The sequence below is a fragment of the Staurois parvus genome, unplaced genomic scaffold (genome assembly GCF_062004578.1).
Source record: "Staurois parvus isolate SC_StPar_1 unplaced genomic scaffold, SC_StPar_1.0 ptg000629l, whole genome shotgun sequence".
NCBI lineage: Eukaryota > Metazoa > Chordata > Amphibia > Anura > Ranidae > Staurois > Staurois parvus.
In genome coordinates, this window is record NW_028318425.1 from 519,164 (window position 1) to 546,906 (window position 27,743).

General features: G+C 40.7%; 1 protein-coding gene across 1 annotated transcript; it reads right to left on the bottom strand.

The window, feature by feature from the left end:
* Positions 1-214: 214 nt before the first annotated feature.
* LOC149449337 (aldo-keto reductase family 1 member C3-like) lies at positions 215-27,483 on the bottom strand. The gene is made up of 9 exons (XM_089693357.1): positions 27,385-27,483; positions 19,435-19,602; positions 17,884-18,000; positions 16,755-16,832; positions 16,038-16,160; positions 9,343-9,452; positions 7,465-7,630; positions 3,770-3,852; positions 215-392 (listed from the first exon to the last, which is right to left on the bottom strand). Exons 1-9 carry the CDS (start codon positions 27,481-27,483, stop codon positions 350-352), a joined length of 987 nt encoding a protein of 328 aa, XP_089549483.1. The 3' UTR covers positions 215-349.
* Between the last annotated feature and the right edge of the window lie 260 nt (positions 27,484-27,743).

A 27,743-nucleotide genomic window follows, 5' to 3' on the forward strand; every position in this document is an offset into this window, starting at 1 on the left:
GGCACCGGATCGAGGTGCTGCGCACTCCCAGGGAGCGCGCACAGCTAGAAATGCCGTTTATGAACGGCAACCCGCTCCTGGAGTGCCACCATCCTGCTGTTTATAAACAGCAGGCGGACTGCAAGTGGTTAATTAAATATGTGAGCGATTCATAGTGCAATGCATGTAAAATCTTTATTAATGTGTTCTTAATTGTAAAAATGATCATAAAAAAACCCGGGGGGGAAAGTAACAAGTAGAAATAGCAGAAGGACTCCTGATCACCCATGATGAATTTGTTAGTTGAGTGTCCCCTGAAGGATTAGCACAGATCATGATATATACAGTTCTTATTGTTGTTGGCTTGTGTTTAGTCTCCATTCTTAAAAGGATACTCTGGGTGACTCTCCCACCTACACCAGAAAAACACAGATTGGAAATGGCCATGATGATGAAGCACAAACAAGATTTTCCATCATACTTTAAGTGGAGAAAGCTACATTATGAAAAATAGCTACCAATAGAAACCATAATCATTACTATATATACAGTATATATATATATATATATATATATATATATATATAAAAATCTCACAATAAATTAAAGGAACACTTTGAAAACACATCATATCTCAATGGGGAAAAATATCATGCTGGATATCTATACTGATATGGAGTGGGTAATGTGTTAGGAATGTAAGGATGCCCCATCGTTTGATGGAAATGTAAATTATCAACCTACAGAGGAGTGAATTCAAAGACACCCCGGAAATCAAAGTGAAAAAACGACTGCAGCAGGCTAGTCCATTTTGCTGAAATGTGATTGCAGCAGCTCAAAATTGTACTCAGTAGTTTGTATGGCCCCAATGTGCTTGTATGCATGCCTGACAACATCGGGGCATTCTCCTAATGAGACGACGGATAGTGTCCTGGGGTATTTCCCCCCAGATCTGGATCAGGGCATCACTAAGCTCCTGGAAAGTCTGAGGTGCAACACGGTGGTGTTGGAAACATGATATCCCAGAGGTGTTCTATTGGATTTAAGTCAGGCGAGCATGGGGGCCTTTCAATGGTATTAATTCCTTTATCCTCCAGGAACTGTCTGCATACTCTCTCCACATGAGGCCGGGCATTGTCGTGCACCAGGAGGAACCGAGGACCCACTGCACCAGCATAGGGTCTGACAGTGGGTCCAAGGATTTCATCCCAATACCTAATGGCAGTCAGGGTGCCATTGTCTAGCCTGTAGAGGTCTGTGCGTCCCTCCATGGATATGCCTCCCCAGATCATCATTGACCCACCACCAAAACGGCCATGCTGAACGATGTTACAGGCAGCATAACTTTCTCCACGGCTTCTCCAGACCCTTTCACTTCTGTTATGTGCTCAGGGTGAACCTGCTCTCATCTGTAAAAAGCACAGGGTGCCAGTGGCAGACCTGCTAGTTCAATAGCAAATGCCAATCGAGCTCTATGGTGCCGGGAACTGAGCACAGGGCCCACTAGAGGACGTTGGGCCCTCAGGCCACCCTCATGAAGTCTGTTTCTGATTGTTTGGTCACAGACATTCACACCAGTGGCCTGCTGGAGGTCATTTTGTAGGGCTCTGGCAGTGCTCATCCTGTTCCTCTTTGCACAAAGGAGCAGATACCGGTCTTGGAATCTCCTCCATGCTCTTGAGACTGTGCTGGGAGTCACAGCAATCTTTCTGGCAATGGCACGTATTGATGTGCCGTCCTGGAGGAGCTGGACTGCCTGTGCAACCTCTGTAGGGTCCAGGTATCGCCTAATGCTACCAGTAGTGACACTGATCATAGCAAATGCAAAACTAGAGGAAAACAGTCAGAAAAGATGAATAGGGACAAAAATGTCAGTGGCCTCCACCTGTAAAACCATTCCTGTTTTGGGAGTCGTCTCATTGTTGCCCATCTAGTGCACCGGTTCTTAATTTCATTAACATCATTAACAACTCCCTCTGCTACTTAATTGACCAGATCAATATCCCAGGCGTTTAACTGACTTGATGCTATACTCTGAGTAAAAAGTGTTCCTTTATTTATTTAAGCAGTGTAGTGTGTGTGTGTGTGTGTATGAACTTTGCTAGAGTGGAGGGTGGGTCAAAACTTGGGTTATCTCTTTCAGCCAAGATTAGGTGATCAAATTGCTCTCATGACTAGAAATGAAAGAAGCCTGGAGCAACCTATTCACCAGGACAGGTACGAAGTGACACTAAACTCTGGTTTAAAGCCGTAGTAAACTCAGTTTATTCCATTATGTCTTGGGAAGATTCTAGTATGAGTATGATGCTATTGGAAGCGCTGAGCATTTTTTTCAGGCTCCACCTCCAGCTCTTTGAGCTGTGGGATTGAAGAGGGATGAGTGGTCATGTGGCCGATGCAAAAATTGGATAAAAAAAAATCTATTCAAATTAGGGATGCACCGATACTATTTTTTGATTGGTAGGTACAAGTACAGATACTTTCGGTCAAGTATTTGCCGATACACTGCAGTGCGATCTGCGTCATTTTAAAATGTATGGATACAAATTGTACCGCAAAGAATAGCATGTAAATTGAACAGGAATGCTATTCCTGTCCAAATAGCATGCAATTTCCCCACTGCTCCTGCGTGAACCCAGGCTTGTCATAGTTTGAGTTCACACAGGAGCGGTGCTGGATGACACTAATCCCATGCTGAGCGGAGAATTGGAGAGAAGGGCATGTGGGGATGTATACCTTGGTGTTGGCCATCAGAGGATGGTGGCAGATGCTCTGGATTCTCATCTGTAGGAGAGGAGAGAAGCCACAGGATTTGAAATCCCCTCGGCTTTCTCTCCTATCAGTGCAGGGACGATAGTATGGGCTATATGGGTTCTGACGGTGCTGACCAATCAAAAGCCATCTGGCTTGTACTGTCATCCCTGCAAGGAGAGGAGAGGAAGCCACAGGAATTTCAAATCTCCACATCTTTCTCTCCTCTCCTCTCCTACAGCTGAGAATCCGGAGCATCTGCCTCCATCCTCCACCTGATAGCCGACACCAGGCACCCTTCTCTCCCATTCTCCGCTCGGCATAGGATCAGTGCACGGAGGTTTTCTGCATCTCTCCTGTGTGAACTATGAAAAGTCTGCGTTTTACACAGGAGCCGTGGAGAAACCGCATGCGATTTGGACAGGAATAGCATTCCTGTTCAAATCGCATGCTATTCTTTGCGGTGCAGTTTGCATCCATGCATCTAATACATCCATGTAATTTGTGTCAATGCAAAATGTATGGATGCAAATTGCACCTCAAAGTATTGGTTTGAGTATAACATTGTCACAAATACTCATACTCATGAAAATACTCAGTATTGGCACTGGTGCATCCCTAATTCAAATAATTTGTTTTAAAGGACACTGGGGCTTTGCAAACTTAATAGGTCTCCTGTGAATGATTGTTGCACCCTTTAATTTGCATACACTTTAGGCCCCATTTGAAATTGGCCTACTTCTAAGACAGCATTTCCCTGCAGCTCTGGACCTCCCTCTTATCTGTAATTGTAACAATGATAATCAAAAAATAGTGCTTTTTCTGTTGAGCAGCCCTTGATCTTAATCTCCCTGCCCCAAACAATATCGCTAATTTGGATAACTCATTCAAACACTCTCCAAGTAGGAGTAACTGCTGAATGATGGCTTTTGATTGGCTGTGATGACTTGGGTCAAAAGCCAATAAGATTTTATTGTAATCTGTTATGATTGGTAGGTACTGATTATTGTGTTTTGTGCATTGGTGCTTTGGAGCTTACCATGGAGTTTTCCAGTAACGGACATTTTGGTTGAGGTTGTCAATGGCTTTCATGTCCTCTTCACTAAGGCTGAAGTCAAAGACCTTATTAGAAGAAAAATGTAGTGGTAACTACCAATATAAATATATCATAATACAATGATTTTCCTTTTTTTTGTCCTTGTTCTTCCTTTTCTAATAGATATATTAACTTGTACCCTTTTGCCTGTAGAGAATGGTTAAATTTCTTGTTTGCTGTCTGCGTCCTATTGGGGACATTTTCCATCACTTCCTGTAAAATAGATGCAGCAGGAAGGGAGAAGAAATCCCTACAAAATGAAGGGAAACCCACCCTGATTGTAACCAGAACAGGCATCCTTATTGGAAGATGTACCCTTACATCTTGTTCTGGTAGCAGCTGTCTGAGAGACAGTGGTCACCAGGACAACTATACAGGGTAGAGACACCAACCGCAATAACACCATAATATACAGTGAGGAACAGAAGTATTTGAACACCCTGCGATTTTGCAAGTTCTCCCACTTAGAAATCATGGAGGGGTCTGAAATTCGCATTGTAGGTGCATTCCCACTCTGAGAGACAGAATTTAAAAAAAAATTCAGGAAATCACATTGTATGATTTTGAAAGAATTTATTTGTCTTGCACTGCTGAACATAAGTATTTGAACACCTAAGAAACGGCAAGAATTCTGGCTCTCAAAGACCTGTTACTGTGCCTTTAAAAAGTCCACCTCTACTCCACTCATTAATCTAACTTAGTAGCACCTGTCTGAGCTCTTTAAAGACACCTGTCTACCCCACAGTCAGTCAGACGCCAACTACTACCTTGGGCAAGACCAAAGAGCTGTCAAAAGACACCAGAGACAAAATTGTGGGCCTCCACAAGGCTGGAGAGGGCTACGGGGCAATTGCCAAGCAGCTTGGTGAAAATAGATCAACTGTTGAAGCAATTGTTAGAAACCGGAAGAGGCTAAAGATGACTGTCAGTCTCCCTCGGACTGGGGCTCCATGCAAGATCTCACCTCGTGGGGTATCACGGATGATAAGAAAGGTGAGGAATCAGCCCAGAACTACAAGGGAGGAGCTGGTCAAAGACATGAAGAGAGCCGAGACCACAGTTTCAAAGGTCACTGTCGGTAGAACACTACGCCGTCATGGTTTCAAATCATGCATTGCACGGAAGGTTCCCCTGCTCAAGTCATCACATGTCCAGCCCCGTCTGAAGTTTGCCAATGACCATCTGGATGATCCAGAGGAGGCATGGGAGAAAGTCATGTGGTCGGATGAGATCAAAGTGGAACGTTTTGGTCTAAACTTCACTCGTCGTGGTTGGAGGAAAAAGAAGGATGAGTTGCATCCCAAGAACACCATCCCTACTGTGAAGCATGGGGGTGGTAACATCATGCTTTGGGGGTGCTTTTCTGTGAAAGGGACAGGACGACTGCACTGTATTAAGGAGAGGATGAATGGGGCCATTTATTGTGAGATTTTGAACAACAACCTCCTTCCCTCAGTCAGAGCATTGAAGATGGGTTGTGGCTGGGTCTTCCAACATGACAACGACCCGAAGCACACAGCCAGGATAACCAAGGAGTGGCTCCGTAAGAAGCATATCAAGGTTCTGGAGTGGCCTAGCCAGTCTCCAGACCTAAATCCAATAGAACATCTTTGGAGGGAGCTGAAATTCCGTGTTGCTCAGCGACAGCCCCGAAACCTGACAGATCTAGAGGAGATCTGTGTGGAGAAGTGGGCCAAAATCCCTGTTGCAGTGTGTGCAAGCCTGGTCAAGAACTACAGGAAACGTTTGACCTCTGTAATTGCAGATTTTCTCAGGTGTTCAAATACTTATGTTCAGCAGTGCAAGACAAATAAATTCTTTAAAAATCATACAATGTGTTTTCCTGAATTTTTTTTTAAATTCTGTCTCTCAGAGTGGGAATGCACCTACAATGTGAATTTCAGACCCCTCCATGATTTCTAAGTGGGAGAACTTGCAAAATCGCTGGGTGTTCAAATACTTCTGTTCCTCACTGTAGAATGTGTATAGAGTGTAAAAGCGCCATTCTATATATGAAAGTTCAACGCAAAATTGCAATTAATAGTGCCTGGGAAAAGCCAAAGCCAGGGACGTACCTACAGGGATCACAATTGCAACTTGGCCCCATGCTGCAGATGGCCCATGAGACCCCCCTGTACACCTGGATAGGAGGGACAGCGGGGCGACTGCATATAGAGGGATCAATCTCTTCATTTTCCTCCTGCAGCTGCTGAATGCTTGCAGGAAGGAGAAGAGGAGAAGCACGCATTCAGCAGTTACAGGAAGAACATTCAGAGATCGTGTCATTTACTGGCCCCTTCCTTTTCTGAATGGAGAGTCAGTGATTGCTATAAATCACTGACTGTCTATTCATAACTGAAGTGTAGTAAACTATGTTTACTATACTTCAGCTTGTGAATGGACAGGAAGCTCTCTACAGTTTCAAAAACGGACACCTTAGTCCCATCTAGTGGTTAAATGTAGTATATTACATTTAAAATGTAAACAATTTACTAACAAAAAGCACAGAATATAGCTTGATAACATTTTTTTTTTTGCCCCCATCAAACAGAAACAATTTTGCATGTAATTTCACTGAGCAAATAGCTATGAAATCCACCTTATAGTGTTCCTGTACACACATGTGTCTTGTTTGGCTGCACCAGGTCCCTTTTGTAGGTCCACATACCTCCCTGCACTGAGTTTTACACCTAAACCAACACCTATTCAGTGCTGAACCTGGCATTAACTTTAATGTTCCATATTGGCAGAGTACTAGATCAGCATCAGCATGATATAAAGGATGTTATCAGAATTTCTTAAACTTTTTAAATAACCGTATTATAAGTATAAGTTGTATTTGTACATAGGGGAATTCACATTTGCAATGCAATGTGATGGTTGGGCTTTACTGCTCCATCTCACAATGCAAGTCTATGAGTTGGCCAAAGAAAACAGCCCTGTGTGGCTGAGGATTTTGGGGTTATTTAATAAAAGTGGATAGTGCAAAAATCTGGTGCAGCTCTGCATATAAACCGATCAGCTTCCAGGTTTTATTGCCAAAGCTCAATTGAACAAGCTGAAGTTAGAAGCTGATTGGATACCATGCACAGCTGCACCAGATTTAGTAAATCTCCCTCACTGTTTCAACGGTCGTTAAAAAGGAAAGCTAAGTAATTACACATTGGGGTAGATTTATTAAAACTGGTTCACTCAGAATCCGGTGCAGCTGTGCAAGGTATCCAATCAGCTTCTAACCTCAGCTTGTTCGATTAAGCTTTGGCAATAAAACCTGAAAGCTGCTTGGTCTCTATGCAGAAGTGAGATAGATTTTGCACTCTCCAGCTTTAGTAAATAAACCCCCTTGAGTGCTTGCTCTCTCTAGTGGCCAATTTTTAGAGGGATCTTTACCGAACACAATGAAATAAAAGAGAAATCATGTATGTATTGGTAAAGTCACAGTACAAAATTACTTAAAATAAAATGTTGTAAATGTAATAATTAAATATGCTTGTTCACTTAAAATATATTGTATCTCTTTAAACTAGCATTCCCTACAGTACTAAGGTTGTTCGATCTGGCTACTGTGTATTAAAACCTAATATTTGCAAAGATATCTTTAAAGCATTACTATCTTTTAATGAATAGTAGAGCTTTACCTGGAGATTCTGCTTCATACGTTTGGGGTTGAAGCTCTTGACCACAGCGCTGCATCGCCTCTGAATTATATATCGGATGGACACTTGGGCCACAGTCTTTTTATATTTCTCTCCGATCGAGATCAGGGTGGCATCTTTAAGAATAGGTGGGCAGCTTTGATCCACCCTATAAAACAATAATGCATACACTGTTTTTGCTGTTTTTGAAAGATGTACTCTGTCCAAATGTTTTTATTCATTTTGAGAGGGACAAAGCAATGCTTATAGGTTAGCTAAACCCAAGAATAAAATTGTAGTATTATTTATGGAGATGAGAAATGGTAGGGGCTGGTTGTTTTTGAAATCTGGAGTGCAGCTGAGGGGAGACAATGCTGCTCCTTCATAGATATACTGTAACAAGTGAGCACTGTCACCCTCGGAAAGGCAGTGTGTAACTGGCAGAATCACCAGGTGAAAATAAAGTGAAACAAATAGCCTGTAATTAGTAAACTAATGCAGCCACCATATCAAAGGACCGGTAAGCTGCAATATGTTACATTTTTGTTCCTGGGCTTTGATACAATTTAATTCCCCATGAATTCTTCTATCATCAGCTGTAGAGTAGCTGACGGTTTGAGTCGAACCTAAGTTCAACTCAAAGATTGGCCGTTTGTATGTGCGCTGAACACTCGAATAGTAAGGGCTTTCGGAGGGAAGTTCGCCCGCATGCCCAAACAATTTAAAACATGCTTTGTGATTGGCCAAAGCACTGCACCTGACCACAGGTCAGGAAGAGCCATGATTGGCCAAAGTCTTGTTGAATTTGGCCAATCATGGCTCAGGGGCTAACCCACACCCCACACTATTTAATTGCATAGTGTGTGTTATAGGAGTGGCCTTGTGCAGTGTTATAAGAGCAAAAAAAAATAAATAAAAAACAGTTTATAGTGCACCAAGCACAAGCATATTGCACCCAAGCACCAAAATCCCATCCCACACAGAAAAATTAAGTGGCAAAGTCCCTCTAGTCTTCCTGCTGGAGCACACGCTGCGTGGAATCATGGACAGGGCACTTGAGGCCCAATTTTTCTGCACCTGGTTGACATGTGCATCTATTTTAAAATTTTCACCATTTTTCTCTAATTGTTAACAATTTTTAACTGCAGGGCCCATTCCCATTCCTGTGCCCAGCAATAGTAACTGTGAAGAGTTCAGGCACCACCAACTATATAAGGCAGAGGGAAGAATACTCTCCACGAAAAAAACTAAACAATTAAATAAAGAATAATAATTTAAAAAAATAATATAAGCAAAAAATACATAAAAAAAAAACCAAATCTGGTATAGATTGAGGGGGACCCCATGCTGCTTTTTGTTTTGTTTTTTTTAATAAACATGTCATTTAAAAAAAAAAATGTCAGTCCTGTTGCAGCAAGTTCTATATCTTGTACAGATATGCAGCTTTGCAGGTAGTTTAAGGGGACCCCCCAGACATTATATTCAAAAGGATGTTTTCAATTTTTTTTTATTTTAAGCAATGAAAAATGACTGCCCCTTTAAAATCGGTACTTTTTGAAAAACATTTATTCACTGATTCATGTCCCTCAGGGCAATACCCAAGTCCCTATTCCACTTTTATGGCCAATACCTTGCATATAAGCTTTCAAAATGGGCACTTTTGAATTTGCAAGTTCAACTCCCATAGACTTGCATTAGGTTTGATGTTCGTGGCGAACTTTTGGTCCGTTTGAATGTTTTACCGCAAACCAAACCGGGGGGTGTTCTGCCCATCACTAATCAGGTGTAATGAACTACAGTGAACAGCCTCACAAGCAGAAAAGCACAACTGCGGCAGAGTCACTGCTTAAGGACCAGTAAAAATATAACCATTTCACTCACCACTGCCCAGTGGTTGGTGATCCCAGGACTCCGTATGCTGTAATCGCAATGTCATTAGCTTTACAAAATTCCAGCAGTTTATTTTGGGTGAGGTAGGGGTGACATTCCACCTGGCAGTGACAAAAGAAAAGGTCCTAGAATTATATAATACAATATTTGAGGATGTCCCTCAAATTTTACAAATTCACCACTTAGGTGGTCAGGTTTGGGATCTTTCCAACAGAAAACAAATGATACCCATGTACCCTCCTGAACATCAGGGAGAAATGATCAAAACTGGAGCATTCTATACACAAAGGTAAAAAACCTTCAGTGTGCAGTTCCCCCCTCATTCCCCTCTTATACTCACCTGCGCCTGATCACGATTTAGCAATGTGCACAAGAGCAGTAGCTCTCCCAGGTCTCTGCCTCCTCATTGGCTGAGACACAGCAGTGGAAGCCATTGTCTCTCGCTGTTGTCAATCACAGCCAGCAAGGAGAGAGTAGAGAGTGGGGCTAAACCGCTCTTTGTATGTCTAGTAGTAGGCATACAGAGGAGGCTCAGGAGCAAGCACACATGAGCACCCAGCAGCGTGGAGGGGCCTGGAGCACCGCCGGGGGACCCAAGAAAAGGAGGATCAGGGCTGCTCCGTGCAAATCTATTAACAGAGCAGGAAAGAATGACATGTTTGTTTATTTAAATCAGGATCTTTAATAGCACTTTAATGCATACAATGCATTACGGTAAAGAACCTTCGGCTTTGTTAGTCTCATTGGGAGAAATTGTGCCCTATCATTGATGTCATTGATGGAAGGAATTGTGCTACTTTAGTAGGAGAAAATAATGGGGCTTTTAAGGTACCATACCATTATGGGTATAAAGATGCATAAACAAAAATAGAGCATATTTTATTATGACACAAGACTCTGGCTCGGGACGTGAGAACGTCACGGGCAAGAGTCCTAAAACCCTATTGATACCATCAAAAGAATTAATCATCATCAAACTGGTAAAACGATTACAGACATGAAAGGTGTGAAAAATGTTGATAATTAGTGGAAATAACTAAATTAATATAGACTACCCAAATGATGGACCATTGGGTGTAATTTAAGACGGGTGGTAATTCCACTAGAAAACAAAATTTCTTTTCCATAAAATTGAATACAAAACTGGATAAACAATCAAAAGATCCAACGCATTTCATGGAATGTGACCCACTTCTTCAGGGAAAGTGGAAAACCTGAGCAACAATGCCAGTCGATGATAGCACTCTGTTCAATGGCAGCACCTGCTGTACATGAAGATCAGTAGTGATTGGATACACAAAGGGAGATTTTCTGAGCACTGGGGAGGAAGCAACCGGTCCGAGAATACCTCAGATCAAATTGGGTAGCAAACACCAAGCCATTGTTCGTGCTAGATGAAAAAAGTATAGTAACCAACAAAAAAAGGGCAACATTTGCCCAAACAGATGCCCCAGTGCAGGGGGTAATTATGCCTCATTGTTGGCATCAGTAGATTTATTGGTTTATTTTATTTGAAACTTTTTTTTCGCTGTCTCTTTAATTTTTTTAGCAACTTTTTCTTTTCACTAGGGTTGAACACCATCCCTTGTGAAAGCATGGGCCATGACAAGTCCTCTTTTTGGAGAAATTTGGGTTCTATGAAACCCCAAATCTCTCCTCTGGTCTCCAATGCAGCCGATCAGACACAGATCAGTCTGATCGGCTGCTTACTTGGCCGCTAATAGTAAATACCGCAAAGCAGCATAGTGAATCGACAATTACAGGATCGATATTTATGGAAAATGTGTGCAGACACCCAAATACTGCATGTAATCTGCTTTAGTGAATGGAGTCCTATATCTGTTACACAACAAAAGTGAAGTATCAGAGAAACTTGAACAGTATTTGGCTCAAGTAAGCAACAAACTTGTCAGAATGTCAAGTGTATTGCGCATAGACAATAGAACCGAATATACATATAATTACACACAGGCAATTCTCAGAAAGCACAGCATAATATTTCAAACTGCTGTACCATACAACCCAGAACAAAACTGGGTTGCAGAAAGAATGAGTCGTACATTATATGAGAGGGGAAGAATCATGCTGTTTTATGCAGATATACAGTGGATGTATGTTAAAATGTCAGGTTCCTGTGATGTAAAAAAATGAGACAAAGATAAATAATTTCAGAACTTTTTCCACCTTTAAAGTGACCTATAAACTGTACAACTCAATTGAAAAACAAACTGAAATTTTTTTAGAGGGGAGGGTAAATTAAGCAATCACATTCAAAATCAGGTTAAATAGGAGTCAGTACACACCTGCCATCGTTTAAAGTGCCTCTGATTAACCCCAGCTGTTCTAGTAGGTCTTTCCTGACATTTTCTTAGTTGCATCCTACAGCAAAAGCCATGGTCCACAGAGAGCTTCCAAAGCATCACAGGGATCTCATTGTTAAACGGTATCAGTCAGGAGAAGGGTACACAGATTTTCCAAGGCATTAGATATACCATGGAACACAGTGAAGATAGTCACCATCAAGTGGAAAAAATATGGCGCAACAGTGACATTACAAAGAACTGGATGTCCCTCCAAAACTGAAGAAAAGACAATAAGAAAACTGGTCTGGGAGGCTGTCAAGAGCCCTACAGCAACATATATACTGCTACAGGGTGGCAGGGGTGCGCAAAATCACGTATATGTATGTGATTTTGCATTTCCGGGTAGGGAACACAGCACAGCCATCCAGAGCAGTGTGATTACAGTAAAGCACACTGACACCGCCCCCCAGTAAAACACTCCCTGCACACAGTTAACCCTTTGATCAACCCTCATGTTAACCCCTTCCTTCCAAGTGCCATTAGTTCAGTGTCAGTGCTTTTTTTAGCGCTGATTACTGTATTGGTGTCGCTGGGGATGTCAGTGACACCAAATCAGTTCCTCCCAGTGTCAGAATGTCCACCGCAGTCCTGCTATAAGTCGCTGATCACCACCATTACTAGTAAAAAAAAAAATTTCCAGTATCTATGCCGCCAGTTGTAAACTTTCACATAAACCAATTAATTTACATGTATTGGGATTTTTGTTAGCAAAGACATGTAGCAGAATAAATTTTGCTCCAAATTTATGACAAAAATATTGTTTTTTTTTATAGCGCAAAAAATAAAAATTACACAGGCAGTCAAATACCACCAAAAGAAAGCTCAATTCATGAGAAAAAAGGACATACATTTCATTTGAGTGCAGTGTTGCATGACCGTGCAATTGTCAGTTAAAGTAATGCAGTGCTGTAACGTACAAAATGGCCGGTTCAGGAAGGGAGGTAAATCTTCAGGAGAGCAAGTGGTTAAAGTACTGGCTGTGTGGTACATGTGACAACAATCTCTCATATTCTTCAAATGTCTGGGCTACGGGGTAGAGTGGCAAGACGGAAGCCTTTTCTTACGAAGAAAAACATCCAAGCCCAGTTAAATTTTGCAAAAACACATCTGAAGTCTCCCAAAAGCATGTGGGAAAATGTGTTATGGTTTGATGAAACCAAGGTTGAACTTTTTGGTCATAATTACAAAAGATATGTTTGGCGCAAAAACAACACTGCACATCACCAAAAGAACACCATATCCACAGTGAAGCATGGTAGTGGCAGCATCATGCTTTGGGGCTGTTTTTCTTCAGCTGGAACTGGGGCCTTAGTCAAGGTAGAGGGAATTATGAACAGTTTCAAATACAGTGCATCCAGAAAGTATTCACAGTGCTTAACTTTTGCCACATTTTGTTATGTTACAGCCTTATTCCAAAATGGATTACATTCATTTTTTTCCTCAACATTCTACAAACAATACCCCATAATGACAACGTGAAAAAGTTTGTTTTGAAATCTTTACAATTTATTAAAAATAAAAACCGAAAAAAAACACATGTACATAAGTATTCACAGTCTTTGCCATTACACTCAAAATTGAGCTCTGGTGTATCCTGTTCCCACTGATCATCCTTGAGATGTTTTCACAACTTGATTGGAGTCCACATGTGGGAAATTCAGTTGACTGGACATGATTAGGAAAGACATAAACCTGTCTATATAAGGTTCCACAGCAGGGGCGGACTGACAACTCATGGGGCCCCCGGGCAATAGGGGATCATGGGGCCCCTGTGTCCTTGCCCACACTCAAACCACACCCAGAAAAGCCTATGAAAGGTACCAGGGACATCTCATGGGGCCCCTACTGACCCCGGGCCCTCGGGGAGTGCCAACTCTGTGAATGTGCTGGAGTGGCCCAGCCAGAGCCCAGACTTAAACCCAATTGATCATCTCTGGAGAGATCTGAAAATGGCTGTCCACCGACACTCCCCATCCAACCTGATGGAGCTACTGCAAAGAAAAATGAGAGAAATTGCCCAAAAATAGGTGTGCCAAGCTTGTAGCATCATACTCACAACAACTTGAGGCTGTAATTGGTGTTAAAGGGGCTTCAACAAAGTATTGAGCAAAGGCTCTGAATACTTATGTACATGTGGTTTTCTCATTTTTTATTTTTAATAAATTGCAAAGATTTCAAAATGAACTTCTTTCACATTGTCATTATGGGGTATTGTTTGCAGAATGTTGAGGAAAAAAAATAATTTAATCCATTTTGGAATAAGGCTGTAACATAACAAAATGTGGCAAAAGTTAAGCAATGTGAATACTTTCTGGATGCACTGTACCAGTCAATATTGGCACAAAACCTTCAGGCTTCTGCTAGAAAGCTGAACATAAAGAGGCACTTTATTTTTCAGCATGACAACAACCCAAAACATACATCCAAGTAAACAAAGGAATGGCTTCACCAGAAGAAGATTAAAGTTTTGGAATGGCCCAGCCAGAGCCCAGAGCTGAATCCGATCGAAAATCTGTGGGGTGATCTGCAGAGGGCTGTGTACAGATGTCCTCACAATCTGACAGATTTGGAGTGTTTTTCCAAGGAAGGGTAGGCAAATACTGCCAAGTCAAGATGTGCCATGCTGATAGACTTATACCCAAAAGACTGAGTGCTGGAATAAAATCAAAAGGTGCTTCAACAAAGTATTAGTTTAAGGGTGTGCACACTTATGCAACCATATTATTTTAGTTTTTTACTTTTACTTTATTTTTACTTCCCTCCACTTAAAATATTTCAGTTTGTTGTTCGACTGAGTTGTACAGTTTATAGGTTCCATTAAAGGTGGAAAAAGCTCTGATATTATTTATCTTTGTCACAGAAACCTGACATTTTACAGGGGTGTGTAGACTTTTTATATCCACTGTACCAACCACAAAATCGACTATTAGGAAAACCACCTGAGAAAATTCCATATGAACTGTGGAATGGAAAGGCACTGAAATTCAACCATCTAAAAATGTATGAAAGCAAAGCCTATGTGCACATCCCAAAAGAAAAACATACAAAATGGGATGCTTGTGCAAAGGAAGGTGTACTTGTGGGGTAAAGTGAATCGCAAAAGGGATATAGATTTCTACATCAAGATACAAACAAGGTAACCATCAGTAGAAGTGTAATTGTCGATGAAACTTCAGTGTGTGCAATATTTCATGAACTAACACAAACGCTTCAAACTGAGGGAAATTCATCATCAGTGTCACATGAAGCTGAGCAACAAAGTGACCAGGAAATAGAAATTAATACAGATAATCCAAATATTGTAAATGAAGAAACCAGGCCACAAGAGGCTTCAATCAGGAAATCCACCAGAAGCAATAAAGGCATCCCAGTCAAACATCTGTCCTACGTTAATTGTGTAGCATTTAAACCAGAGCCAGATTCATGGGATGAGATGCAAAAACTTCCAGCCCATAAGAAACAAAAGTGGATCAGAGCCGCTGATGAAGAGATGATATCTCTTAGTGAACTGCAGAAATGGACACTTTCAAAACAGATTTATAGAACTGAGATCCAAAATGGAACTAATATATGAAGTAGTTGTTGAGTGGGGGTGTTAGAATACAATGTTCATGTATTTTGTGTGCAACAACTACAGATATATTTTTCAGCCTGTAGATGGCAGTGTTTACAGGTTTGTAACTGCATCAATGATTATACTCTATGTCTTTTCTCTGAATAAAATTCCTGTTACCTGTTTGCAGAAAAGAGTGTAACACACAGGGGGGCACAATGGACAAGGGACGAGCCTTTGCTGGACACAGCCCCTGTACATGGGACAGCAAAACTAAGCTGAAAAGGTAGGACAGTCCCAGCCAATCTGGGACTGTTGGGAGGTATACAGTTAATTATGAAGCCATTTTGATGGATGCCCCTCCTCCTGTGATGTTCAGTTTTTGGACAGAGAGGAGTGCCAGGATCCCACCACCAGTGCTTCTGAAACATACAGGGTTAGTGTATGTAAGGGTTAGTACTCCTTCTTATAGGTCTTGGATATTTTAACACTGAGATCTCACTGCTATCATTCCCAGCTCTGTTCCAGCCCCAACTATGAGTTCCCCCCACCTTTGTGTATTCCAGCTCCTCCAATTACATTACTCATAATATAAAATAAATATAAAATCCACCAGGATTTTTGAGGACTCTCATAATAGGTTAGAGCAAAGAAATTTGATAACTCTGGATTAATGCACTTTACCTTTTATTCTCTGCGGTTCCTAAAATAAATGTATTTTTCTCACTTTTAAAGCTGTGGCTTTACAAACTGAAAAAAAATCTCTTTACCTGATTGCAGACAGGCTTGTATTTCAACCCTGGTTTATTCAGGATAAGTTTCAGCTGCTGTTGGTTAAAGTTGGATACGCCAATAGATTTGACCAAACCAGCATCCTTGCATTGCTTCATTGCCTGGAGAAAGAGTGAAAACACCTCAGGGGTAACTGACTTATTTATGTCACAGGTCATCCATTCTGAGGTTTTGACAAATGTTTGTTTTCCTATTTCTTTATTTATCAAAGGCGTGACAAAATTTTTTTCACAAGACTGACAACTTGTACATAGCTACTAATCACCTTAGATGGGTCATGGTGTGAGACAATAATAAAACCTTCTACCTCTAAATGTTCTGTTTTGGAAGAATTATGCCAGTTTTGTATTGTAAAAAGCATGACTTGTTACGTTGTCCAGCGTTGTAGCCTCCCCAAGCCTCTTCAGCATTCAACACTTCCAGGAGTGACAGATGCCTGTTGGCTCCCTCCACTGACACCTACAATATGGCTATCCATGTAGAGACATAGGGGTCAAAGGATGGAAAAATAGTGTGTGGTGGAGACACAGACATTTAACACTCCCAGTAATGTTGAATGACATTCCTATCGAAAGGACCTGCTAGTTTGATTCTTTTAGAGACCCAACAGGGTATATTTAAGGGCCATCAACGAATAAACCACACTCATCAGGGTATTTTATTTTGTATCCCAGTAACCCCAGATTTTGACTTACCTCCCAGGTCTTTCGGAGGTCAACGTGTTCAAACAAGGCTGTACCATTCTCATCAGTGGGGAATAGGTCCTCTCCAGGCTTAGTAAAAAAAGATCATAACAGTTAATGGAATGAATAAACAAATAGATCTCCATTTATCCCTCAGATTTCTAAAATATCTTCGTGACAGTACAGGGGCCATATGAAAAGTCACAGGGCCCTGGTGCTACATTTTACAAAGGTCTTCTGTTACCACAGCTAGGGAAATTGGTTAATACATGGATAATACACAGGGAAGCTCTGTAAGGACAACAGGCTTTTGTTTGCATGAGAACTACTTATCTCTCCATACAAGTGAAGCAGCTAAGAAGCAAGTCAACAGCAAGTCAGAGGAGGTCAACAGTAGGTCAAATGCACCTGTCAATGAATCTGAAATAAACTCAGAGCAGTCTAAGGGCTCATGTACACTGCAGCTGATAAACTGACGTTCAGGAGCTTTTCTGCATTTTTTTCAGCAGCCCCTGAACTCTCCCTAATGTTTTCCTATGTGTCCATGTACACTATGTCGTTTACAGGCAGTTGAGTTTACAGTTGTTTTTTTAATGCATGCAAAGCGTTTTCCAGGTACTCAAATGGACCTAGTACACCAGCGCAGTCAGTTCCAGGTTTTGCGTGAAGGAAAAAATGGTAGAACATTATGATCATGATGGGATCCATAGTCAATACAACCAGAAAAGATAGGTAATCTCAACACATACTGCTCTCTCTGCTTCTGCTCTCTCTATTTCTCTCAAAATGTCTGAAATAATTATTTTTTTACTGTTTTTCAATGCATTCTGGGCATTTTGGAAGGTCTCCTGAGGTTATCTTTTAAAAACGCTTCTAAACGCAAACGCGCATAAACGCGGTATGCAAACACGGCAAAACAGATGTTTTTTAACCTACGTTTTCCAGTAGTCAGTTTCCATCATTCAGAAGTGTTTTCCAAACGTCCCGTGTACATGAACCCTAAAGCTAATGTCAAATTTAGACTGAATGCACCTGAAAGCAAGCTGCATTTGCCCATTACCATAAGCCCAAAAACAGTCAACATGGCCACAGGTCAGACAGTCCCCATAGTTCATTATAGTCAAATTTGAATGGAGTATACCTTTAAAGATACAGGATGGTGGATGATGAACAGGTCAATGTAATCCAACTGAACAGAAGCAAGAGCCTTTTCTACAGTGGTATGGACAAGGTCAGGCCGGTGGAAGGTGCCCCATAGCTGCAGAAAATGATACAAAAGCAAAAATGAAAAAGTCAAAATGTAAAGACTTTTAATTCTGCTGGAAACTGTATCGTGTTTACATGGCTGTATAGTTTCCAAAAGATGAAAAACTGTAAATTAAATGTAAACTCACCAGTAACGTTTAATAGACCTTGAGTTAGTTAATATAACAGTAAAAGCTTTTTTCAATTGTTTTAATTTTATAGTTTTATAAAAAACAATCTCTGTTGACCCTGCCATAAAGGTCCTTGTTTAGGGACTTCATGTTACAAAGTGACAACTACCTTCCAATTGTGCTCCTGGTTTGTCACCCTGTCACGTGTGCCCCAGGTGGAGACTACTGGCACATGATGCAATGATGTACAGCTGATGGTGAAGTAAGTGCATACGGACAGGAAGTGGCTGAAAAAGGTTGGAGGAGATTAGCAGCACTGAAATAGGAAAGTGTTGAAAACAGTATTTTATGAAGATAAAAAAAGTGTTTATGACATAGATTTCTTTAGAAAACTAAATGTCACCAAAGCTAGGTTTAGGTTTACTTTAAATCTACTCCGTGGGGATGATTTACTAAAGGCAGATAGACTGTGCACTTTGCAAATTGCAGTTGCACTCCGTAAGTGCAATTGCTCCAGAGCTTGGTAAATGATCTGAAACTCTGCTACTTCCATCATCCAATCATGTGCAAGCAAAAATTCCGTTTTTTTTCATTTCCTTGCACGTGATTGGGTATTCTTTGCAAAGTTGAGCTTTACCTCATTTACTAAGGTCTGGAGTAAATGCACTTTGCAAAGTGCACAGTCAATTTGTCTTTAGTAAATCAACCTGTGTCTTCCTGAGCTATAATATTCTTCAGGATTGAAAAGATATTTTTGTCATCCAAAGTCTGAAAATACATGAATTTTTTTATATGGATAAACCCCTTGGGAATTGTTTTTTAGTGTATTTACCATGTGACAAGTTATGAAGGTTTGCTTTATTAGCGAAAGACACATGTGATGTGGCTGGGGCATGATATTGTTGTGGTCATTATAATATATATATATTTCCCTTTTTCATTTCTGTAAAGTAAATAGTACTTTCCTTAGCTTCTATTGAAAAAACAGACCTCAGTAGCTTGAGCTGAAATTTACACACAAGCAAAAGAAGCTGAGCAGGGACTCCTGCAACCTCCTGAGGGGGAGTCATTTTAAAACACTCTGATATGAAACATCTGCTGGTGAGCTGTCTGCTTAGCTAACCCATAGTGCTCTTATATCACTTTGATATGCATTAGATGTTTATTTGTAAAACAAAGATTATTATATATATATATATATATATATATATATATATATATATATAGTATCTATTACCATCACATACAGAATCTGAAGTCAGGCTTGATCCACCCATTTCTATATTCAGAAATTATAATAAAACAAGCTATCATACCTTGCTTGTATAGAACAGATCTTCCCTTTTCATGGCCCCTTCAGCTATCTTGTCCCGAAAAGCCTGTCCAACTGCCTCCTCAGCCATATAGCTGTAAGCGCAGTCCACATGACGGTAACCAATGTCCAAAGCTGTCTTTGTGGCTTCTTTCACTGCATTGAAGAGAGCCTAGAATAAGGATGGAAAACGAAGATTGAATCAGATTCCAGATTCTGTTTTATCTATGCTTTTATCTTACAAAAACAGAACAGCTAATACCTGATTGGCTGATACTGGTCACATGACATCTCTGTTTTGCAAACCACACATCATTTTTTCATTTTGACAAATAGCTGGAATTTGGCACTTTGGCTTTCACATATATTTGCAAAAGTGTGCAACTAAAACCTCTGTTTTAATGTAGCCTGTTAGATGGGGCCAAATTGGTTTGGTTGCAGGCTAGATGGTAAGTATGCTGGGAAATTTTCTGTTGTTTGTAATGTGCAAAGCCCCTTCTATGTGCACCTTGTTGTAAAGGTTAGTTGTAGATTAGGGCAGTTTCCTCGCCAATGCTTCTCTGTACAGCCTGTTGGTTAATTTGACGCAGGAACACATATGATACCTTCAGGTGCCATTGTGCTCGTGCTGAGTGTCTGGTGTGTCTCTGTGCCTTTAGTGAGGAGTGGGCTACCTCCAGGAAAACCTGCCATTAATTTATCCACTGCTATATGTTCTTCAAACTGGAGACTCAAAGTAAAGAGTCAGGACCGGAGTATACAGAGGAGCCTTGGCGAGGCACTGTAGCTTTCACATATATTTGCAAATGTAAAAAAAACCTTTGTTTTAACGCAAACTGTTACACATGGCCAATTTGGTTTGGTTGCAGGATAGCTGGTAAGTGTGCTGGGAAATTTTTGGTTGTTTGTAATTTTTTTTAACTGTACCTGACTTGGGATGTTACTAGGCTTTGCCTGACCTTTTTTTGCAAGCAATTCCTCTGAAATCTGTGAAGAAAAATCAGTATAATTAGCATGCATTTTTTTGTATCCAGTCTTTAATAAGAATCTAAAACATGCAACTCTTACAAGGATTTTTATTCCATGTGTCTCAATTGGATTAGATATTTCTTTTCCTTTCTAGCCATGCTGATGAATTTAAGTATCTATAGTGTTAGTTAAAAATTATAAAAGGAAACTGTTGGGGAGGATCAGAAGTGGGAGACTGACCTAGAGTGCTACTATACGACCCCAGCAGGACACTCTTGTTTTGAGGGAGACTTTTCTTGATTTTTAATAAGAACTTTAATTATTATTGTTTCTATATTTAAAATTCATCTTTGATATTCTTTCATATTTTTGTAAATGTATCCAGGTCATTGTATAGCTAATAGTTGTTAGCCACATTAAATTGTACTTGTTCTGTCATGTTAACGAAAATTCAACATTACAGAACTATGTTAAAGAAAATTTGCAGGTTATGTCCAAGTTAATTGACTAACTGCTACTAGGTATACATTAATTATACAAATTTCCACCAGTGTACTATATATACTCTTTTTGGGGAAGGGGGAGTATTTGGGGTAATTTAGTCTGTTTCACTTAGTGTTCTTTTTCTTTTTTACTTGAGCGTTATTTCCGTACTGATGTGGTAATTTTTTTGTTTTACTTTTCTTTTTTGCTACTGGTTTGGGTACTGGTCCTGCTATTTAAAGAAAACATTAAAAATTAGAATAGTGAGGTTGTGTGACCCAAGAACAGGTCCAGAATAGGTTAAAGGGGCTTCTGTATTCCTCGGGAACCATTTTAAGCCCACTGAACCCTTAAAAACTACACAAACACCTTCACTGTGCCTTCCCATTTGCTGAAAATTAGGAGTGTTGTCCTCCTGGACCCTTCAAAGTCCTCAGTGGTTCCTCCTTCTAACCTCCACACCATTACCGTGCCTTTTAGTGGGCAGCACAGTGGCTAAATGGTTAGCACTTCCGCTGGCAGTACTAGGGTTGTCGATTTGAATCCCAGCCACAGCACCTCCTCCCTGGAGTTTGCGTGTTCTCCATGTGCCTGCATGGGTTTCCTCCGGGTACTCCGGTTTCCTCCCACACTCCAAAGACATGCTGGTAATTTGATTGGCTCCTGTCTAAATTGTCCCTAGTAAGTGTATGTATGATTGTGAGTTAGGGACCTTAGATTGTACGTCCCTTGAGGGTTAGGGACTGATGTGAATGTCCTATATATATATATATATATATATATATATATATATATATATATGTAAAGCACTGCGTAAATGGACGGTGCTATATACAGTCATGGCCGAAATTGTTGGCACCCTTGATATTTTTCCTGAAAATCAAGTATTTCACACAAAAAAGGTATTGCATTAACACATGTTTTGCTATACACATGTTTATTCCCTTTGTATGTATTGGAACAAATATAAAACAGAGGCAGAAAAGCAAATATGACATAATGTCACACAAAACCCCAAAAATGGGCTGGACAAAAGTATTGGCACCCTTAACTTAATATTTGGTTGCACACCCTTTGGAAAACATAACTGAAATCAGTCGCTTCCTATAACCATCAATAAGCTTCTGACACCTCTCACCCGGAATTTTGGACCACTCTTCCTTTGCAAACAGCTCCAGGTCTCTCTTATTGGAAGGACACCTTTTCCCAACAGCAATTTTAAGATCTCTCCACAGGTGTTCAATGGGATTTAGATCTGGGCTCATTGCTGGCCACTTCAGAACTCTCCAGCGCTTCTTTGCCATCCATTTCTGAGTGCTTTTTGACGTATGTTTGGGGTCATTGTCCTGCTGGAAGACCCAGGATCTTGGACGCAAACCCAGCTTTCTGACACTGGGCCCTACAGTGCGACCCAAAATCCTTTGGTAATCCTCAGATTTCATGATGCCTTGCACACAGTCAAGGCACCCAGTGCCAGAGGCAGCAAAACAACCCCAAAACATCATTGAACCTCCACCATATTTTACCGTAGGTACTGTGTTTTGTTCTTTGTAGGCCTCATTCCGTTTTCGGTAAACAGTAGAATGATGTGCTTTACCGAAAAGCTCTATCTTGGTCTCATCTGTCCACAAGACGTTTTCCCAGAAGGCTTTTGGCTTACTCAAGTACATTTTGGCAAACTGTAGTCTTGCTTTTTTATGTCTCTGTGTCAGCAGTGGGGTCCTCCTGGGTCTCCTGCCATAGCGTTTCATTTCATTTAAATGTCGACGGATAGTTCGCGCTGACACTGATGCTCCCTGAGCCTGCAGGACAGCTTGAATGTCTTTGGAACATGTTTGGGGCTGCTTATCCACCATCCGGACTATTCTGCGTTGCAATCTTTCATCAATTTTCCTCATCCGTCCACGACCAGGGAGATTAGCTACAGTGCCATGGGTTGCAAACTTCTTGATAATGTTGCGCACTGTGGACAAAGGCAAATCTAGTTCTCTGGAGATGGACTTGTAACCTTGAGATTGTTGATATTTTGCCACAATTTTGGTTCTCAGGTCCTCAGACAGTTCTCGTCTCCTCTTTCTGTTGTCCATGCTTAGTGTGGCACAGACAGACACACAATGCAAAGGTTAAGTGAACGTCTCTCCTTTTTATCTGCTTTCAGGTGTGATTTCTATATTGCCCACACCTGTTACTTGCCCCAGGTGAGTTTACAGGAGCATCACATGCTTGTAACATTCTTATTTATCCGCAGTTGTGAAAGGGTGCCAATACTTTTGTCCAGCCCATTTTTGGAGGTTTGTGTGACATTATGTCGAATTTGCTTTCTCTCCTCCCTTTTTTTGTTTTGTCCCAATACACACAAAGGGAATAAACATGTGTATAGCAAAACATGTGTTAATGCAATACGTTTCGTGAGAAATACATGATTTCCTGGAGAAATATCAAGGGTGCCAACAATTTCGGCCATGACTGTAAGTACCTGAAATAAATAATAAATAGATAAATTTTAGTAATGTGGAGATTGGAGAGGAGAAACTCTAAGTGCAGTGGTTGATCCAGGAGACCGACACTTCCAGAGGTGTCAGTTTCCCTGTGGACTTCAGAGGAGAATTTCTTGTGAACAGAGCGGTGTTCTGGAGGATGTGGGCGGCAGGAAAGTAACTATTCCCAGTCTTCCCTCATTTTTTGCTTTAATGCCATGATTTCATTAAGGTCTGGCATTCTAGGCAGAGTGAGTGGCAAAACGTTAGCCATAGCAGCCCATGTAGCTGCTATGTAGCCTAGGGTTAGAGAGGGGCCCATTAGGTCAGCATTTAAGGAAAACTAAACTTTTAAGCTTTCAATATGCACTGTTTGAAGTAAGACCTTGGGATCATGGCTAGTCGTCACAGCCTCTCCTCTGTGCAGTAAGAAGCACATAAGCAAGTGTCTTAGAAGAGCCGCATAACGTCAGTGTACTTAAATTCAGAATTCTAGTCCTGTGCAAAACTGCACTATATTATACTGTAACTGGTGATGGCTTTCCCCCTTTTTAATCCATGCAAAGTCCATCATCAAAATCTTTATTTTAGATTTGGATAGGATTAAAACCTTGGGTAGGTTTACCTTAATGTCTGAGTTCCTCCTGTAGATACTCTCCATCTCTGTTTGTCCTGGTGACCATTGTAATCATGACAGAAAGTGATAAGAAATCCCAAATTTTACAGTTGTCACTGCAACAGGAAATCTTTGAGCTGGAACAGAAAACTGTCTAAAAGGGAAATTCCTTGCACTTTGAGGAGATTTCCTTTCAATTTCAGTTAAAATTTATAGCAAGGCAAAACTTTAAAAAGCATATTATCTTGTTGCCGTAAATTTTTTTTACCATGCAGGTTTCTTGCTAGAGAGTTTTATTGTCAAAATTTCCTTCTCTAGTGTTAGCAAAAATTATTTCAGTCAACCTAATTCTTAACAAATTTATTTGTCCATCATGTTTAAATACAAAGTATCATCTAAAATCATAAGTTTGTGTATCACATTCTGTAGATGTTCATACAGTTTGTCTTTCCAATGTAGAAGGCTCTGCAGGTGCAGACAATAACACATGTAAAACCCAAACCTTCATCCAGATTCATAAAAGCCCTTTTTCCATACATTGCACTGATCATGAAACAGATTTATGCAAACTGATTAAATAGAAATCTTTTTATATTGGCCTTTATTTGTACTATACAATCAGAGTTCTGGATAGACATGTGCACACCTTTTGTTTCCTTTCAGATGCATTCATTCATTATGTTGAACCGATTGATTTTTGGAATTCTTTTTGTTATATTCGATATTCGGTTTGTATATAATTTGGTCCAGGTGGATTTGCATTTTTTACAGAAAATTGCTATATGTTAGCTTTTGAATCCAATATTTTGGGTGGATTCGTTATTTATATACCTAAGTTATTCAGGAGAATTCAATATTTTCAGGAGCAATGGAATAAATAATGCAAAATTTGGCAGCCCCAAATTTTTTAAAACCTAAGAATTGTATTAGATTGTGGAACTAAACTGACTGACTGAGATAATTAAAAATTCAGTTTAAATCACAAATTTACTTGAATCTGAATTATCCAACAAATTTGAAAATTCAATTCAATTCCCTATGGGCCTGAAATACTTAGAATCATGTGATTTCAACCGAATGAAACAATATCATTCATTGATTTCAGACTATTTTTCAGGATTCATTTACATTCGTTCCTATGTGCATTTGTAAATTTGCATACGTCCGAATCTCTAAAAATCAGATTTTCAGACAAAAATCAATTTGTTAAACTATGCAAATTTTAGCCAGCTTCTCAGGAACCAGCAAAATTCTCTTTGTGGGTGGCTCTGTCACCCCTGAAGCTCAGCATCTTTTGATTTAAAGGATAAGTTCACCTTTTTGACAAAAATAATAAATGCACATTTTCTTTGCAGGTAACAAAAAGTGCATTTATTATTTTTGTCTGCAGGAGCCTGGAAAGCATTGCACCAGCGATCAGTAGATCGCTGATGCCATGCAGGTCTCCTGCAGATCTGTCAGAATATCTGCTTGCATACGGCATGTTCGAGCAAGCAGATATTCTGACAGGAAGCTTGAATGAACTACCACGGCACTTCCACATGGGTGGAAGTGATGTCATCCCACACGAATCATTCAAGATGGCCAAAGACTGGCACCAGGAAGTAGCTGGTAAGAAGATGCTAGAGCCAGTGAGTAACCTTGGGGGTGCTGGACCATAGAGACAAAGGTAATGATTAGTTTAAAACCAATAGGATTGATCCTGCCAAACAGATAAGCTGTCTTTTTAAGTCAAATCTAAAAAAAGATGTTGCAACCTTTAAATAAACTGGATTAATTGGAAGAACTTTATTTAACAAATCAATTTTAGCTTAAAGTACTACTATAGGCAAAGTTTTTTTTTATTTTGGATAGAGCAAGTGCAGCACAGTCCTGGATAAAAAGCTAATCCAGTTTCCCACCAGAGTGCCTCTTTCCCCTTACTGGTCCAGGGGGTGCAGGTTTACTCACTCAGTCATTCTCCAGTGCTGCTGGAGGGTTGGTGGCTTCTACCAGGCCTTCTCGCTGGGCTGCTCATTCCCTGCTGCACAGATGCTCCTCCCTCTGGAGGCCGGTGAAGTCCTGAGCTTTTCTCCCTCCAAGATCCTCTGCCTGTAGGTGAGCCCCTCTCCATCTGGGTCCCATCCCAGGCTCCTGCTCACCAGCCTCACTTTCTCTCCATCTTCCGCCCAAACTCTCCTGCTGCTGAGCAGGCTCTCTCACTTTTAAGGGCTGTCCTGGTCCCATGCCAAGCCTCCTGTTGGGAATTGGCCAGGATCCTTCAAAAGTGCAGATCAGTCACTGCTCACCTTTGGCCACTGCTTCTAGATCTTTCTCCAAAGTTCCACAGCAGGGGGAAGTCTTAGAGAACTGGTCTGCAGAGCCCCTCAGCCCCTGAACGCAATTTGACCTCTGTATATCACACCTGGGCTGTTACTCAGCTCCATCTATTAATTAGAATCTAGCTCCCCCTAGCTGCCTAGGAGGGTGCTACACAAGGGAGGATTATAACCCTTGCCAGCTTTTTTTTCGCCATCTGTGCCCCATTGCAGAGATTTCCCTTCACATCCTGTCCCATAGCCAACAAGAAGTGAGAGGAAATCCCTGCAAATTAAAGATAATCCTTGGGTACCCCCAGGGCACCAGAACTAGGGTCCCCATTGGCAGATCTCCCCTCTATTACTTTTCTGGGGACAACCCAAAATTTGGGATTTGCTTTTATCTTCACTTTTAAATCGGACAAATAGAGAGAGTGAATCTCTCTAAGGTTTCATGTACACGAGTCTACCCTGACCACCCGCCATGGGAAAATGCCAGTCAAAGCAAAAACGCAGTACCATGGTTGCCGCGTTTTACTGCATTTTGTATTTTCCTGTGGTCGGCAGTCAAAATGACCCTATCCTGAATACGATGCTTCCGCGCTTAGGGGAAGGCGGTTTAACCTCACCTAAACGCAGCAGATCCTAAACTCTGCTAAAAGCCTATGTATACATGGACACACAGGCTTTTATGAAGTTGAGTTTAGGAGCTGCTCGTGTACATGAAGCCCTATGGGGGCAGAGATAGCAATAAAAACTGTCAATCATTCTAATCTCTCTCCACTCTATCCAAAACTAAAAACAAAATTGCCTTTAGTTATACTTTAATTATTTCTTTCATTATTTTCTGTAATATACAAAATAATTATCCATCTTTTATAAAGAGGTTATGTCTGACTCATCATTTTCAAATTGATAGGATCACTAAGGAATAGTATAGGTATAGTTTAACACTGTATTTTGTGCATTTATACCATGTAATATTACAGATCTCATTTGTACATTTCTCCCCCCTCCACCCTCTGCCTTATTTTAAATTTGATATTGTAAGTTAGGAACTCAATTGGTGAATTGCAGCAAAATTGAGTAAAGATTACAACATGTTTACTTACCATGCTGGGAGCTAATGTCCCCAATGCTATTACTGGCATTTTGTGCCCATCATTGAGAACAATGCAACATTCATTGTCTTCTCTTTCCTTTGATGACATCTTGTGTATTCCTTGTTATCAGATATTTCTCTGCTTTTACTTCCAGTCTCTCTCTCTCCTTCCTTCTCTTTCTGTCTCACTTTCACTTGTCTCTTTTCTATTTCTCCCTCGCCGTGTCCTGTCTATCTTTCTGGTCCTTCTCTCTTTCTCTTCTTCTTTCTCTGTTTCCTTTCCTTGCTTTTTTTGTACCTCACCCTATCGGGCCTTGCCTGCCTGAGGTGTGGTAACACATAGATCAAACAACACACTTATCAAAAGTA

Excerpts from the sequence above, each read along its gene's own strand:
- LOC149449337 (XM_089693357.1), bottom strand. The coding sequence starts at position 27,483 with ATGTCATCAAAGGAAAGAGAAGACAATGAATGTTGCATTGTTCTCAAT. Across the intron at positions 19,603-27,384 it reads GGACATTAGCTCCCAGCATG|GCTCTCTTCAATGCAGTGAA; the intron begins GTAAGTAAACAT and ends TCCTTATTCTAG. Across the intron at positions 16,161-16,754 it reads ACCTCCGAAAGACCTGGGAG|GCAATGAAGCAATGCAAGGA; the intron begins GTAAGTCAAAAT and ends CTCTTTCTCCAG.